Source organism: Synchiropus splendidus, chromosome 1, assembly GCF_027744825.2.
Source record: "Synchiropus splendidus isolate RoL2022-P1 chromosome 1, RoL_Sspl_1.0, whole genome shotgun sequence".
NCBI classification, from domain to species: domain Eukaryota; kingdom Metazoa; phylum Chordata; class Actinopteri; order Syngnathiformes; family Callionymidae; genus Synchiropus; species Synchiropus splendidus.
In genome coordinates this window covers 69,479,620-69,496,667 of record NC_071334.1, presented here as the reverse complement: position 1 = coordinate 69,496,667, position 17,048 = coordinate 69,479,620, and the positions used below count along the sequence as shown (strand labels likewise).

At 45.3% G+C, this 17,048-nt stretch overlaps 1 protein-coding gene across 2 annotated transcripts; it reads left to right on the top strand.

Annotated features, from left to right (window-relative positions):
* The first annotated feature begins 1,063 nt into the window (after positions 1–1,063).
* zgc:162472 (uncharacterized protein LOC553495 homolog) lies at positions 1,064–15,772 on the top strand. 2 transcript variants are annotated; one of them, XM_053865596.1, is made up of 29 exons: positions 1,064–1,174; positions 1,881–2,068; positions 2,142–2,700; positions 3,297–3,403; positions 3,476–3,541; positions 3,680–3,832; positions 3,929–4,062; positions 4,129–4,223; positions 4,695–4,749; positions 4,969–5,106; positions 5,186–5,437; positions 5,683–5,746; positions 5,817–5,997; positions 6,405–6,481; positions 6,553–6,913; positions 7,146–7,241; positions 7,407–7,443; positions 7,883–7,987; positions 8,062–12,094; positions 12,504–12,637; positions 12,717–12,784; positions 12,996–13,035; positions 13,106–13,247; positions 13,319–13,430; positions 13,909–13,942; positions 14,022–14,096; positions 14,274–14,460; positions 15,112–15,331; positions 15,392–15,772. In XM_053865596.1, exons 1-29 carry the CDS (start codon positions 1,082–1,084, stop codon positions 15,476–15,478), a joined length of 7,893 nt encoding a protein of 2,630 aa, XP_053721571.1. In that variant the 5' UTR covers positions 1,064–1,081; the 3' UTR covers positions 15,479–15,772. The 2 variants fall into 2 exon arrangements, with proteins under 2 accessions (XP_053721571.1, XP_053722407.1); XM_053866432.1 differs by lacking the exon at positions 7,146–7,241.
* The last annotated feature ends 1,276 nt before the right edge of the window (positions 15,773–17,048 follow it).

The window sequence follows — 17,048 nt, the reverse complement described above, 5'->3', positions numbered from 1 at the left end:
CACCTGTTCTAGTGTATAACGCAGCCTCTGCATGCAGACGTGTCCCGTTAGCTCCATTTACTGACTGTTTTTTCTTCATACTGAGGTGTAAAACCTTTCCTGTCTCCACACTGGACCGTGGTAGAGTGTCACAGGGGAGGTGCTGGAGCGCTCACTCCAGGGTTTGATGTCCTGTTGTGGGCTGGAGCTGGGACAGGGATGAGGCCAGTCTGGGACAGAGCGTGACTTGGTTTATGACTTTGTCACAGCCAAACTGCACAGAAGCGCACATTCAGAGCTGGACACGCACCGGGCACCTCTTCCCTTCTGGAGAGACCTCACTCACTCGGCAACCCCTCCCACATGCAGCGGCCACACACATAGAGGAACAGCCACCTGCAGCAGACACTCGACATTCACTCCTACAAAAGACTATTTTAAGGCTTGGAACGCATTAGTTCTTTTTCCATTCATTGTAATGGGAGAAATCGATTCAGATTTCCAACAAATTGCTTCTCGAACGTCCGTCTGGAACGGACTGTGGTCGAGAACCGAGGTACCACTGTATTAGATTAGAAGTATTTTCATGGTCATGAAACAGTGTAGGTGAAGGTATGTTCAGTTGTCTTCCATTATACAAGTTCTATATTTTATTTTCAACAAAATAATGACCGTTTCTTACACATCCAAAATGCAAATAAGCACAGTCTCTTATTGTCTTAGAAATAAAAGTCAGCTCTGTGAAAATAAAAAAATAAATAAATGACAAAAACGGGACAAAGTAGCATTACTACTATCTACCCATCATATTAGTATTTTCAGAAATTGTAGAAAAATACATTCATGAAGACACTTATTTTTTTTTAATCGTGACACAAGTAGATAGGATATAATTGAGTTTTATTAATAATTACGACGAATTTGTCAGTTTAAGTATGATATTTTGCTTAATAAACTTTTTACTTGTTTTGAAGTTTTCAAAACATGGCGCTGTTGCCGGTAGTTTCCTCGGCGCCCAATTGGCGTCACTACATTTCCCATCAGCCAACTGTCCTGTCACGTAGCGTCATTGCGTCATATCCAACATGGCGGAGTAAAGTCCATGCAACCAGTAGCATATGGGTCCGCTACTTCAATATATGATCCTTTTTGTCGATGTATCTGGAACACCAGCTTTCTAGACCACGCGTTACAGGTACGTTTATCGATGAAAGTTTTAAAAGTTGCATAGGAAGAGTGAGTGCACTGTTCGGGTGACTGTGGTCTTCAGTCTTCGTCTGGCTCTGCCAAGTCTGATATTTGACGTTTGTCTGTACAGAACATTCCCCACACCTTATGTTGGCGTTTCTTCATGTGTTGTTTGGGTGGTCTTTGTGCTCAGTAACTGGCTCAGCTGTCAAACAATAGTATGTTGTATCCATCCGGAATGTAAAGTTCCAGGACAACAATTCCATATTTGGATAGCTGTGTGTCAGCTTCAGTTCAGAATGTTCTGCCGATGTTACCACAGCTACGCACCACTATGTGTGAGGGTTTATGAAGTGCATTTTACCCACCTTTTGCTGTCCATTGAATGACTTGAGTAAAGTCACAAATCAGTAATAATGAGACGCTTGTTCATTTGTGGAACTGGTTGTTTCAATGCTGCTGTTATTGGGTTAATATTTCAAATGGTAATAAATCCATGTTCCATCTCCGTCTGACGCCATTTACCAATTATGTGTCCTCCAGTCGAACCCTTCCTCTTCATGGCGTACTTTATGATGTGAACCTCAATGGTCTGTGGCTGGAGCCTGGATTTTCCATTTCTATCCTCGATGTCCATTATGAAACAGAAAAGACACTGGACTCCTTGACAACTGCTCACACCCGCCATTAATGTACACCTCTTTACTTCCCAGGTCACTATGTTCCGGCGTTCAAGATTCAGTGTTCGGCCCAATGTGGGTGCTACTGGGAGGACAGCTGCGCCCAAGGAGCCCACGTCAGTCAATCCAGAAGGTGGAGAATCTGCTTGCCCTGTCGCTGAGAGCACCACTGCTGCGAGCACGTCTGTTGTGGCTCCACCTGACAACAGTGTGGCCTTGGGGTGAGAGATCAGGGTCAAATATCTTCAGATTTCTTATTACACCCGTGACTTACTGGACTGTGTTGCTGTTTAGGGAGGGTAATGATCCTCCTGGGGAAGCGTCGAGCTCCTCAGCTGCAGTCCAGAGGAGGAAAAGGTTTTCAGTCAAGCCCAAAGTTGCTCCTGGACGGCCCTCTGCCACCGTTCGCCCCACAAAGGCCCCTGGAGAGACGGCTGCTGCAGCTTCAAGTGCGGAGTTCATCACCAAACCGGTTTCCGAAGAACTGTCTGGAACCTCAACACCCCCACAAACCGGCCAATCCCCAAGGCAACCAAACGTTTCAGAGAGTGCAGAACCAGACACCAGTCTAATCAATGATGCAGACACATCCACAGTGGAGACAGAAACCATAGAGCCCTCCAAAAAGGAAATTCACTCCAGACCGCCTGATATAGCACCTCTGTCCATCCCTAACAGAGAGACTAATGAATTGTCAGAAAAGGCCAAGACTCTGATGTCTAAGCCTTTGAAGTTGCCTTCTATACCGCGGTGCTCTCTGAGCAGGCTTCTGAACGACCCATCCGACATACAGAAGATCGAAAAAACACGGAAGCTCAGAGAACTGCTGAGACAAGAAATGCACAAAGAAAAGGTGAGATGTGTTTTTGTTTTGTTTTTATTAGTGTTTCAGTACTATGTGGATTACACTGCTGGACAACAATAATGCAAACCCCCTTTCGTTTGAGTTCTATAGCACACGGCTGCTTGCTTGCGTCTGAATTTTCATTGAGACGTGGGACACATTTTTTAAACTTTTGCTCATTACATAAATTGATGTTGAATGCCAAATAATCCTTGCATACTTGATGACACTAACACTCAAGGATGCCTGAGGTTGAACCATCTTTGGCACTCAAGGATAAAGGCCTTGATGACATCAATGACGAACAAATGAAACGCAGGAATGAACCCACACAGTCGCTCAACTGTGGATAAACCCCTGCAGATGAACCCTTGATTAAAATCACTCTGTGATATCAACGCACAACCCACTTGGAAACACTCGACTTACCTTGTCGACTGACTGTCTACCATGTACAAAGTACTCTATTTCCGATTCCATCCTATGACGATCGTCTTTTATTTGGAAACATGCAAACCCCATGTTGTGTTAACATAAGTTATGGGGAAATAAAGTTACATTAAATCAATGTTTCCACTTGAAATATATATATTTTTTGATCACAGAATAAACACAGGAGGCCGAAATACCGTGTGAAGGAGTTCAGTTTGGATCCGGCCAAAATGACCATGAGAGACCTTCTCCATTATTTTCCCACCTCCAACCCCATGTCGTAAGTCTGACACTGTGTGGGAGTTTTCGGCTCATGAGCTCTGGTGTTGATTCTCCTGGTGTCTTTTTGCAGCTCAAGTTTGGAAGAAACGACTCTGGAGAGCGAGACGGTTCTACCAAACTCACCTCAGCAAGCAGTGTAAGTCAAAAGAAGTGTGAGAATTATAACTACTGCTGCAGATGAGCCAAAAGTTGAAAGTCTCTTGTCCACTTTTCTTCCACTGGAGGGCTGTCTCTTTGCTGCCACATTGACTGGTCCTACATTTTATCTTTACAGGTCACCAGAAACGGCAAAGGAACCTGATGCTCAATCGGTAAGCCGCGATGAGGACGAGGAAGGCGCAGCAGGGGAGGAAGATGATGACGACGCAGTCATGGTTCCTCGGGTCAAAGTAGCCGAAGATGGCTCCCTGATTATTGACGAGGAGAGGTCAGTTTGCCTTTATGACCCCGGTGGGGGATTTACAGCCACACATAGGGAGTATAAAGCATATTGACACCAATCGATGTTTTTATTTTGATTTAGTTTGACTGTGGAAGTCCAGCGAACCAAAGGCCCAAACCCAACCGAGGACAAAGACCCTATCTTTGAGCGTGGCTCCACGACAACCTATTCAAGTTTCAGGAAAGGAACACACACAAAGCCCTGGTCCAGTGAAGGTACTTTCACGACTTTCCCCTGTCCCTGCCGCAGCTTCTCGCTCATTTTGTCTTTTATTGGAGCAGAAACGGACATGTTCTACTTGGCCATAAGCATGGTGGGAACGGACTTCTCCATGATCTGTCAGTTGTTCACTCACAGAGCTCGGGCTGAGATAAAGGTCAGTGATGGGTTCATCTTTCAAGAGGTCTGTTTTTCACTATTCACATCTCACCTTCTAGCGTATCTTGGCATCAGAAATGAAATGTAATTCACTACAAAAATGGTCGCCAGCAGGTTTACCCTCAATCACTAACTGATTTGTTGTCTGTTTCCTCTAAAAATCTGCAACTTACTGGGTATATTATTTGTGAAACTGTCTACGCGTGGTGTGTCATCTATCCATGATCCTTTCCAGTTGCATGAGCTAGCACACGTGTAGTGTAGTTCTGCTCATAATGTGTACTGTACGCAAGAGGAATCTCCGAAATGTAGCATTTAGTGTCAGCACCATATTTGTTGTTTTTCAAACTTAATTTCTCTGAAGTGGATGGGCATGGTTCTTTCACTTCTTGTAGATAACTCTGAATACGTGGAGAAGGATTTAGATGTATTGATTATGGACTCACTGTTGAATGGTTTCATGTTTCAGAACAAATTTAAAAAGGAAGAGCGTCTGAATGCCTGGAGGATTGACAAAGCCTTCAGTAAGTATGACTCCAAAAATATCATTTTTCTTGCTGAATAAGTGAAGTAATCTTATCGGATACATACAGTGCCATCCTCATTCCCTGAAGGTTTCTGCCTCAGAGAGACATGAAACTGAGGGACTCTGTGTCAATACCTGCTACAAGTTGCCGTCCGTTCAATATGGCTTGCCTGAAAAGTGGTTCATGAAAACTACAATGCTGGTTCTCTGTTTGTAGGAGAACGGCGGAAACTGGACTTGGAGTATTTTACAAAGCTGCTTGAAAAGGTCTTGGAAGTCCAAAAGAACAAGAAGAAGAAGAATGGAAGGCCACGAGGGAAGAGTGCAGCTAAAAAGAGAGACAAGAAGCCAAAAGGTTTGTCTCTTTCTACTTGGTTTATACTTGATTTCAATCCGTATTGTGACTTATTTGTGTTGTTAATTCTTGTCTTCAGGAAAAACAGTTGATATCCTTAGTGACTTGGAGGAGGAAGATGAGGAGGAGGAGGAGGAAGAAGGAGATGATATTCTTGATCTTTTGAACGACGACGATGAAGAGGAGGGGGAGAAGGAAAATGAGGATCTTGGTAACGACGGCGGAACTCAAGTTTCCACTCAGAAAGGAAAACGTAAAAGACAAAGTAAAAAAAACGCAGATGAAGAGATGGCTGGGAAGAGGAACAGACAAGAAAAGACCAGTGAACAAGGTAAGTTGTCTGCTAGACTTAGTAAGTGGATGAAAACAGAGTTCGAGAGCATTTAGATACATTTTTGGATGTTTGAGTTGTGGTCATATCCGCATTCAAAGGTCCGGAAAAGTGTGCAATTCTTGTCATGTTAACCAACATCGTGTGTGCACAATACATAACTCTCTTCTTGCCAATTACCTCAGCTGCTTCATTGGTTCTAAAATGACAATGCATTAATTCCTTGATACGTTGTGACTTCTCAGATGAGGTGCTGACCCCAGAAGACTCTGACACAACGTGTCCTGAAGAGCTCACGACTTCAATCCTGTAATTCACTTGATATTCCCAATTAAAAATGGTTCTGCGTCTTTCTAATGCCTGATATTTCTCTGTTCAGGGCTCAAGATGACAAAGACAAAGCTACACCCAAATGTTCTGTCATCAAACCAGCCAAGCTCTCACGAGGCAGAGCTCCCCAACCTCTGCTGCCCCTGGGCAAGAAGTGGAGCAAGAAACTCCCAACAGTCGCTGCACAGTCGCAAAACAACGAGGCTGCCGCTGCTGCAACACAAGAGCAGGTGATTCTTGTGTTGTTTTGGTCATTGCTCATCAGGGTCACTGTGTTTATCCTCCCCTGGAACCGTGCATGTTCTTATTCATCATGAACCCCAATTGTGGTCTTCTTCTTCATGTCCAGCACTCATGGTCCAACATTGTCTCTCCTTTACCAAGGTCCAAACATCTGTCTCAAACCTCTCCACATGTCTCTCTGATGGACTAACCTCTGATCTTGTCCTTTCTAGTCACTTCCTATGACAGCCTCAGTGTTTTTATCACTGACTCTTCTGACTCAACATAGGCCATGGCACTGGCCTCGACCGTCCTTTAAAGCTGTTCCACCCTGCCTGCACTCTTATTTTGCATCTCCTTCCTCTGTACAGTGGCATCACATATGACTTCCTTTTTATAATCCTTGCATCCTCAGGAGATGAAGAGAGGGTCACCCGAGAGAGATTCCTCTGAAGATGAGGAGTGTACAGTCCAGCCATCTAAGCCAACCCGGTGTGTAGCTCACATCTTCCCTTTTACATCGTCATTTCTTTTTTGTCCCTTAACAATGTTGTGTGTCACAGATCAGGAAGAATGCCCAAACCCATCCAACACCTAAGTTACACAACCAAGGAAGACTCCACATCAGAGAACAATCAGAGCTCTGCAACCGGTACTGCGCCCAAACAAAGACAAAAGCGTGGAAGAGAGTCAAAGTCTCAGTCAGCCCCGGTCCCCAAAAAGTCCAAGCTGGTCACTCTCACCGCTTCACAATCGGACTACAGCGATGATGAGGATGATCCAGTGAGGGACGAAGATGAGGAGGATGAAGGATTGAAGCATGGGATGGAACTAAGTCCAGGCAAAGAAAGTAGTGCACCTGCATTCGTCCCCGTCTGCCTTCGCCCAGCTCGTGTTTCGGAGGAGGTGGAGACAATAGAGGAGGTGAGAGAGACAACATGCTATAGAGACATTTGGACCTGATTCACTGGAGTCTTGGGATCGTTGATTTCTCAAATCATGTCAATATCCCAACAGTGCAAACCAAAGCCCTCCAGTGAATCAGGTCCCTTTGTTCCACTCATATTTTCTCCTTTGCATTTTTTCTTTTTCATTTTCATTTGTGCATGTTTTACAATCCCATAATTCATCCCCTCCCTCTCGTTTGAACCCATAGCTTGATATCTTGGCCTCTATTCCTAATGTGCTGGACATGACTCAGGAAAATGAGACGGGAACAACTGAACCTGAACATCAGTTGGACCTGCTGCTTGTAAGTGTCTCAGCGGCAGCTAGACTTCGAAGTGTCACGCTCATCTGCTTTCCTCTGTGCAGAATTTGTCCTTGAAATAATTGTTTTTCTGACACTTGGCATTGTTTCATTACATTTAAAGCAATTTTTTTGAAGTAGTGCTAATATTTTTGTTCCTCCTCGCAGGATGTCATTGACCTCCTGTCGTCCGGAACCCCAGGAGGTACGTGTTGGATGTACTCCACACAACATCCTTTATTTTATTTAAATATACAGCACCTTGGATTCCAAAACTGTCATTTCAACATCTTTTTTTTAATCAAAAGCCTTTGTTGTATTTAGCCTGTAGTTGTATGTTTTCACTGTCTAAATACAAGTCATGCAGCCCCCCATTTCCAGCTCATTCATACTGATGGTAAAAATGAGAAAATGAGAGAGAGCTGAGCACTTCTGGCTGCTCAGTCCTACCCAGACTTGCTAAAACCCTCTTGTTATTGCCCTCATCACTTGGAAGGAAAATTGAGTAGTGAAAGTTCAAGGGTTGAAGTCTGTTGTTGTTACATATATGTAGAATAGCTTCGTCATTACATTAAGAGTGTTATGCATTGGGAGCCATTGTGAAGGGACATTAGTAATCTTTTGCATGTCTGCTGTGATTGAAGTATCTGATGCGAGCTACAACGAAGCTGCTCAAACGCTGTTGACCATTGGCAACTTGACCAACATCTCCCAGCTGAATGAAACAATCACGCAAGATCAGCCTTCAGGTAGCTGACCAACAGCTGCTTTATAGTCGCGTGTCATTTTGAAGTGTTAAGATTCTGTGTGCTTATGTTTGCAGTGGAAGCGCAAGTTGCTGGAAGAAGCAATGACGTAGAAGAGAGTTTGTCAGTGGGTTGTGCTGGAGAGGAACAAAGTGTTTTTCCATTACTAACTGCTGAACACAAATCAACAGAAAACTCAGTGGAGCCTCCAATTACTGTGACACCCACAACTGCCAATGCTCAGGCACAAGGTAATGTCATGCTTGATGGACAGTCAATTTCTCCTGAAATTCCTGTCCAGAACTCTTCACAATCTGCAAATGGAGGTCTTCTCCCCAAGGTGAAACCAAAACCCAACCTAAATCGAACATCAAGAGCGTCAAAATCCCACCTGTCAAAAGTGGAAGAGAGTCAAGGTCCACCAGCAGAAGAGTCCAAGTACTCTGCTGAGGCAAGCAGTCAGGCATTAGCAGAGGATGAAACCTCTGCAGAAGGACTTCTGCTCCATTCTGGGCTTCATGTGGAAGAACCTGTTGCCTCAACATCTGGCATTTCTGAACTGTCTCAAACAGAACTGAACAAACCTCTCAAAAATGTTGCCACTGAACTGAAGTGCACTGGTGCTAGCTCAGATTTGGCCTCAGCTAAACCCAAAGACAGCTGTGGAAACACTTCCAAAACGTCACAGGCTGAGGTCACTCAATCTATAAGAAGAGATGAAGGAACTCAGTTGAATCCCACCAAGGAAGTGCCCTCAACTTCTGATGCTGGAGAATTTAGAGCAGCTTCGATGCAAGGTGTTTGTCCAGAAAACCTGGGGATGATTGCTCATAAACCTGCAGGTCTCCTGTCCACTGACCCACAAAACACTGATCAAAAGTTAAACAAATCTATTTCTGATGTGGATTCACAGTTAAGTACATCACAGTCAATTGTCAGTGGTGCGCCTCAGAGTCAATCTACTCCAAACAAAAGAGGGCGTCTGCCAAAAGTCAAACCTAAACCCAACTTGGGTCGAGCAGCCAGAACAGCGCCTCCAAAATCCCAATCAGCATCAGCAACCGAGGAGAATCAAGCTGTTCAACAAATTCCTTCAACTTCAACTGCAGGAGAAACTGGTCAGCTGTTGGCTCAAAGCCGTAACTCAGAAAGCCAAGTGCCGAACCCTCACACAGAGATACATGCTACTGCAGAACTGATCACCGATGCAGCATTGGAGACACCAGGTGGTGTGATAAAATCAAGTGCTGCACCTTCACATTTCCAGCCATCAGTTGAAGATGATCCGAGCCAGGAAACCCTATCATCAGTGGAAGCCAGTCAAAAGGTATCTGGGACCCGCTTGGGCCAGACTTTACAAGCCGAATCAGATGTTTTAGACCATGCTTCCAAAACAGGCGAGGACAAGAGTGCTGAGGGCAAATCCATTCCAGAGGTGACAGAGAGAGGTAGCCCTCTAACCAAGGGAGGACGTTTGTCTCGGGTTAAACCTAAACCCAACCTGGCTCGAGCCTCAAGAACCGCACCTGCAAGAACCCAATTGGCAGAGACTCTTCCTACCTCAGACTCCCCATTTACATCGAGTGTTTCGGGTTGCACATCCTCAGATGTGGCAGTGGAGCTTACAGTTGCTGATATAGCATCAAGGACTGAGCCAGCATCATCCCAATCAACAGTTGAAGACGTTCAGAATCAAGAAATACTGCTGTTGGAGCAAGCCAAAAAGCAAAGTCAAAATACCTCAGGCACTCACTTGGCTCTGACTTTAGCGCACACCACATCCTCCTCATCAGATCAGAAGTGTAGTGAGGGGAAATCCATTCCTGTGTTAGCAGAGAGTGGTTCGCCTTTAACCAGGCGAGGACGTTTGCCTAGGGTGAAACCTAAACCCAACCTGGGTCGAGCCTCCAAAACAGCCTCCTCAAGATTCCTGTCATCAACAGCTGAGGAACAGCAACCTCAAGAAACTCTTTCAACTTCTCATGCAACAGAAATTGTTCTGGCATTGCCACGAAGCCATGTTTCTGCTGAAAGCCCAGGTTCAGATCTTTCGCAGACAGAGATGTTTGCTTCCACTGACAGTCCATCTACATCAGGTGTTTCAGTCTGCCCATCCTCAGATGTGTCAATGGAGCTACCGGTTGGTGATACAGCATCAAGATCTGAACCTCCAAAACCCCAACTATCCATTAATAAGGTTCAGAGTGATGAAATCCCGTTCTCAAAGGAAGCCAGTAACTTCTGCCACTTGCCCCTGACTTTGGAGCGTACTTCACCAGCTGTTTCAGACCATGGATCCAAAACTGTTGAGGGAAAGAGTTGTGAGGTGACATCCAACCCGGGGATCACAGAGAAGGCTTCCCTTCTGAGCAGGAGAGCACGTTTGTCTTGGGTTAAACCTAAATCCCAGTTACTGAAGAGATCGAATGAAGAACCACAATCCTCTTCACCTGCTGCTGAACCTAGTCTTGAGTCGTTAATGGAAGACTCTTGTGCTGACAAGCCGATCCAGGTCCCTTCTGAGATTGAAGCACTGTCCGCTTTGGAACCTGCCACTTCAGGTGGTTTAGGCCAGGTAGCCACTGAAATATCTGAAGGCATTCAGACCCAGCTCAAGGATCCTGAAGGCAGCGACAATGTGGATTTAACCCCTCAACTGATTGAAGATCCTGATGTCTCGGACAAAAGCTCTCAACCAATCAGAAAACGCTTTTCCAGGTTAAAACCAAAACCAAACTTGAAACAGGCTTCAAAGGCAGAAGCACTGGTGTCTTCCAAGGTCCAACCTCTTAACTGTAACACTGAATGTTCCATCCCTGCAATGGTTTCAGAGGAAAACCCAGGCTTCTTCGAAGAGGCCAGTGTGTCAGCTACTGGTAAATCCGCAGCCTCCCATGGGAGTGTAACAAGTGATGGTCATAGTGGTGGTACATCATCAAGTTCAGACCTGAGCAGTCGAGCAGATCCCTCGCATGAGTCCCCTGCTGTCACAATGGAATCTGCTGAACCCACTCGTCCAATCAGGAAGAGCAGACTAAGAGTTCAACCTAATCTCGCACAGACTTTAAGAGCTGGTTGCACTGAACAGCAGTCAAAGGAAGAACCAAGTGTTTCGTCAGAGTCTGCGGTGCAATCTCGACCAACATGTTTGGAGTTGGATGACTCCATCTTATCATCGATGCTGCCACCCAGTTCTAGTCAACTGCTGCCAGAGATGCTGAACTCATCGGAGACAAAAGAACTAGCTGACTGTAGTTCCACATCACATGACTTGTTTGATTGGCCTCGTAACACCTCTGAGCACAAAGCACAGGTGATCGCAAGCCAAGTCTCAGTGTCTGAATCTCCTAGTGTGAGGCCCTGTGAGCCTGAAAGGACATCACACGGTGAGGAGTCTTCAGATGCTACACCGACCATGGCAGAAGAAAAGACTGATCCGTCAGTGAGTGCCGTCGCGTCTGAAGATGAATCTCATTGCTCAAGTCATCTGGCTCCTCTACAAACTCCTAAACCAGACCTTTCACTTCAGCATCCTGAGAGTCATCAACATGACAAATCGTGTGAAGACACAATTGTTACCTCACACCCTGGAAGTTCTCTTAAAGCTGCTCCAGCTGACCCCCCATCGAACTCCCGAAGGCGGCGCATTGCGAAGGCCAAACCCAATTTGGGACCGACTGCTCAAGCAAGAGAGCCGAAGGCAGGAGGGAAGGTTGTGAGCCCTGCATCTGAGAGTCCTGCAACTGTAACGTCAATGCAGCCTGTTGACAACAACTGTGCACAAACCATCCTCGACCAGCTGGCAGTCTTGGGTCCTACTACAAGTACAAGCCAAGAAAGTAGTGACAATAGCAGTCGACATTTGGATCCAGCACAGATCCAGGCAGCACCGGGGAACACTGGTTCTGAACACACTGATGTTGTCAAGGACACCAGGGAGGTTAGACATGATGGGATGAGATCGGTTTCAGAGCTTGAGTCAGTGGGATGTCCTGGAGAAACCACTCAACCGCTCACAGGGAGACCATCAAATCCAAGCTGTGATATCGTCCAGGAAAGTTGTGAATCCAAAGAGGAGCTTCAAATGTCTTCGGAGCCGGGCCAGAAAAGGTAAATAAAGTTTTCTACCATCATGTAGTGTGTTTGAGTGAGTATTGATTCTGCGTGAAAATGGATTGTATGCTTTACTTTGTATTGATTCTTCTTGAAAACTGTGCTTGTGTGTTTGTGTTAGTTCTTGAGCCAAGTTGTGCTGCTGCAGTTTGTGAATCTTGGGTGTGTGGCTTTTTTTTCTGTGCGCTGGTGTGCATGGTGTGAATGTCTACGAGTACGCGTGCAGTTGGAAGTTTGATTAAAAAATAAATAAATAAAGATTCTAGCTATGTTATAGCTGCATAACTCAGGTGTTGATACATTGGTACAGTTTCAATTGATCACGGCTCCTCAAGATAAATGTGACTGCACTTTCAAAATGGCCTCTGTTCCAGTCACTAGACTGATTTACTTTTGTCTTCCACAGCACTGATGATGCTCAGTCAAAGCATGGATCCCCAAAAAACGCCACTCAAACTCAGCGCGCAGGTCTTGTTGAACTGAAACCCAATCCTCGGTGCAGCATCGGTCCTGACCATGAAGCAGCTCATTCTGACAAAGGTGGGAAGTGGCAGTCTGAACTGTCCTCACACACACACACACACCGAACTGTGAGGGTTAATCACGCTTCTGTGTTCAGTTTCAAGCAACTCTGAACCAGAAGTCCAGCCTGACACTCCAGTGCCCGCGAACACAGCAGCTGCAGAAGTAAGGGCAGGCTTTATCTATCTGGTCATATTTAATACACTGACTTTTTTTCACACACTTTTATTGGTGTTACAAAGCTCAAATGCATCTTATTGGGGAGAGTGCATGACTCAAGCATGGTATGCAACAGTTGTCTGAGTCCCTGGTCTCGGATCACGTGTCACAAAGAAACAAGTTAAAAAGGATTCTGTTTCTCTCTTGATAATTCCAGGTGGCTGGTATTGCAGCGTTCCAGACTTTATTTCCAGACAGTAAGTGACTCTCCGTCCTGGAACTGACTCTAGGGTTTTTATCTAAATCCTGCCTCTCCTCTCACTTCAGTGCTGTCGGTGCCCTCGGATCCGGATGAGCCATTTTTCGTTCTCTCTCTGACCGCTGTGCCGGTCTGCCCCCCAGGGGAGGTCGAAGCCACTGGGGCTGTTTCTTATCTCCCCACAGCAGATGCATCAGAGCAGCAGCGGAGGTCAGTGCAGGTTTTTATCGGCCGCTCATCCTGATGCTCCCTTTTTCAGTGTGATTTCATTTTCCTTTCAGTGGCGAGAGTCTGCCTGTAGAGGGCGACGTGTCCCTTCGGAACGTTCCAGTCGAGCCAGCGCCGACTCCTGTTTCTGTGCAGCTCCTTCATCAGGAACAAGCAGATGGTCTTGTAAGTTCAGCGGATGAGAGTCTGCCTCATAGCCTCAATATTACTGGGTCATTTTAATTTGATTTATTTTGATTTTGGTTTGGTTCAGAGTCCTGGTTCAGGTGAGCCATTTGCTTTGGAAGGTTAGGTTTGGAAGGAGAGGCTGGGGAAAGGTTCATGGCAATGAGAGGTTCCCAAAAATAGGAATACAAACATGTCTGCGTGTGTGAAGTTGAGAATAAGTGGAAGAATATGAACAATGAATGTAGGAAGGGGAATGTAGAAGAGGGAAAAAAATCATTTCAGTAAATAATTTTTCACAAGTACATTTTATTTTAAAATGATATTGTCTAAAAATATTCATGCATGAGTTAAATACCGTAGGTTGCAAAATGGAAATTGTTTTATTAAGTCACAGTTATTGTTCATATGTGTGTTCAGTTAAAAGTTAATCATAATCTCAGATTCATTTATCATCGGTCATATTTTTGCCCAACAGAGAGACACGAGTGAGAAACCAGAGCACCCACTTGGTAAGTATTTTTGTCCCCTCATGATTTTGACATTTATTTTAACAGAAGTGAGTGTTGTTTGATGGCTTGTCTGTTTTAGTTGCAAAGGAAGTTGAGGATGCTGCGGTCCAGCAAAAAGAATCAGATGTCCCACCTGCAAAGACCAGGAGACGAGGTGCAAAAAAAAACATCCACTCTCCCCTGAGGGTTGAAATCTTGTTGTTTTTAGTTGTGGCTATAAATGATCAGTCAAAGGTGAAAACTGTGTTGACTTGATGAAGTCAAGCTTAGTTTGGCTGAACTGGTGTGTGGTGTCTGATAAACGCTTTATCTGGTCGTCTCTCTTCTTCAGCCAAACAACCGCAAGTGAAGCCAGAAAGGAAACAGAGAAGCAGAGCCAGGAGAGGAAAGGTTGACCAGAGCCCCGGGCGAGCTGGAGCGTCGTCCCCGCTTCAGGAGGCGGACACATTTGAAGAGGACGCCTCAAGAGAAGGAGGAGCTCCTGCGAAGAGCTGTCCGGCGACGAGCACGCCGCTTCGGTAAACTGGATAAAACGTATACATCTGCCCAGCAGTTGAGGTTTGGGCTCTACCGCAAGTCGGATACTGAGTCACTGGGGTGGGATGGTGCTTCTGATTCCATTCACAAGTTACAACATCGAAAGTAAGAAAGAAATATTTTCTGGACTATAGGCAGCTACTTTTTTTCTCACGGTCTGAACCCTGTAGCTTAAACAACAACAGAAAATATATGGGTTTTTACAGGCTAAAGAGCGTCAAAATATTGAGCCTTGTCACATCAAATCAATGACGTCACAGGCGTTTTATTTACATTGATATTTACATTTCGCTCGCGAGTCCACAGCTCCACCCAGAGCTGATCTATTTTATATAATAAAGAGCTATTTTCCTTCTTAAATTTAGTGGCTGCGGCTAATATTTCGGTGTGTACTATAGTCTGGAATTTACCGTAGGAATGTGTGTAGGAACCAACCAGACTTGTGTGGGAAACTAACATTTCCAAGATAAATGCCTTCTTTCATCCGGTCACGTGAAGAGTCGGCTTCAAAAGATCATGGGTTTACATGTACATTGTTGAAGGAGGAGCTGGTGGTCATAATGTTTAACTTGCACACACACGATGCGCGAAAATGAATTGCATCGTGACAGTTTTGTTGACCTTCATCGCAGGAAACCCAAAGCCTCCTCCCTCTCCGGCCCTCCAGAAAGTCCTATTCCAGACGATCGCACGGCGCCACGCTCCAGGCAAACTATCGCTCCCGTGGTTGAAGAGCAACAAGTTCCTTCCGTCTCAGCCACCGCCAGCACTCCGATGTCACGGTCAGAACTAACCAGTAGGTTACAGGAGCCGACGGAGGAGGCGACTCAGAGAGAACCCCGTCATGCTGAGGTACAGTACTACAGCAGGCCCAGCAGTCGCCCACAATCTCACGCTCATCCTCCATTCCAGATGTCGTTTGACGGCGCTGCGGACGAAGCCACCAGCGTGTGCCACTACTTCATCAGCGATATTTTCACAGAGGTGGACGACACGTGAGCACAGATTTTTTTAGAGATGTTGGAGGGTAATTTATTGCTGTTGCGTTCATATTGAAGCTGTTTTGCAAGCACTTTGACCATGTACAGTGTTCATGTTTCTTCTAAAAGAAACCTTGAGTTTCTGTCTAATGTACAAATGTATATAACCTGCAATCGTGAACTTTCTGCTGGTTGCTTGAAGCGACTTTTATTTCCGGGTTGATGTTAAGTTTACACTTATGGAAGGAATTTTCTACCCACCAAACATTATGTCATCAGGAAACGACAGCCAACATTTGTTTGTTCCACGTGTTCCAAATAAACCGTTTTCCTCATCATCCTAGTGTTAGGCTGCTTATTTGGGGCGACATGCAGCATGATGTTTCCTCTCTGGAGGTCTCACCAAAGATCCGCAGAGAAGACTCTTGAATCTGCTTGTTAGGTATCAGTCAATCTGATTAGCTCCAGGTGGAAGCTCTTTTCTTTTTATTGTGATTTGATAGCTGACAAACTTTTTAAAGCTGACTGCTTTTGTCTCTATCACTCCTGATATCTGGCGCTCCTTAACACGACTCCTAGTCACACAAGTTATTTATCTTGATTTACTCTGCGGTGATGTGATTTGTCAAACTAAAAATGATATTCTAAACTTTATATTTTGTATTTGCCACGTCAGACTTTCACTTTTAATATTCAGAGTTTCTGCCAAATGTTTTGTTCAAAGTCCAGATATTTTTTGCTGCTGTGGTGTGACTGAGCAGCCTGGTGGTCTCCCTCCTCATGACATGGTGTCAGTAGGATGAAGTGAGGCCTACATTCCAAATACGTGAACCAACACTCTCAAACTAGCCTTCCAAACCTAGTCGTTTTTCCAACCTTCAAAATACCAGCACCCCATCAGTAAACTCTCTGCTGCAGCTGCATCCTGTCCCTTTCTGTACTTCTATGTAAGATGGTTTAATACTCATTGTTGTTGATGTTGATGGGTAGATGAGGTTTCATGAAACAGTGTCAGTGGAAGTTCAATTTCTCCCAGAAGGCCACCGAATGGTGCTGTTGCTGTGAAGTGTTTGGACTTGAACAGCTTATTGAATGAGACTTCATATCATTTCCAAGAGCGCCATCTAGTGGCCTCTGAAAAATAAGAAACTGTTTCATGATACCTCATCAACCCAACACTTGTCTTGCCACGCTGCTTCTGAGGCCACTGAGCCGCCTGTGCCCTCGCAGCTCTCTGGACCCATTTCTTTCAGCTCTCTGGCCAGCTGGGGGCGCTGTGCGTAGAATGAATTTTTGCACAACAAAGAAGACCTTGAGTCCGGAGACAGGAAAAACTCTCTAAAATGTTCTGAAGGCTGTTGGACTTACAAATGATCAAGCACCTGAACTGTGGAGCGAGTCCCACTGGCCACTGTTCAGTGACGGCGTTCCCTGCTCGCTGATCCGGCTGGAAACCTCAAGTGAGTTGTTTTCTTCCAAATATTTGTTGGCACTGATCATTTCCGCCGGTTGCATCATTTCCTGTGCCCTGCGCCGAGTTGCCTGGGGTGAAATTTCACAAAGTCCAGGACCAGCTCCTCCTCGCCGTG

Excerpts from the sequence above, each read along its gene's own strand:
- zgc:162472 (XM_053865596.1), top strand. The coding sequence starts at position 1,082 with ATGCAACCAGTAGCATATGGGTCCGCTACTTCAATATATGATCCTTTT. Across the intron at positions 7,242-7,406 it reads ATCAGTTGGACCTGCTGCTT|GATGTCATTGACCTCCTGTC; the intron begins GTAAGTGTCTCA and ends TCCTCCTCGCAG. Across the intron at positions 14,097-14,273 it reads TGCAAAGACCAGGAGACGAG|CCAAACAACCGCAAGTGAAG; the intron begins GTGCAAAAAAAA and ends TCTCTTCTTCAG.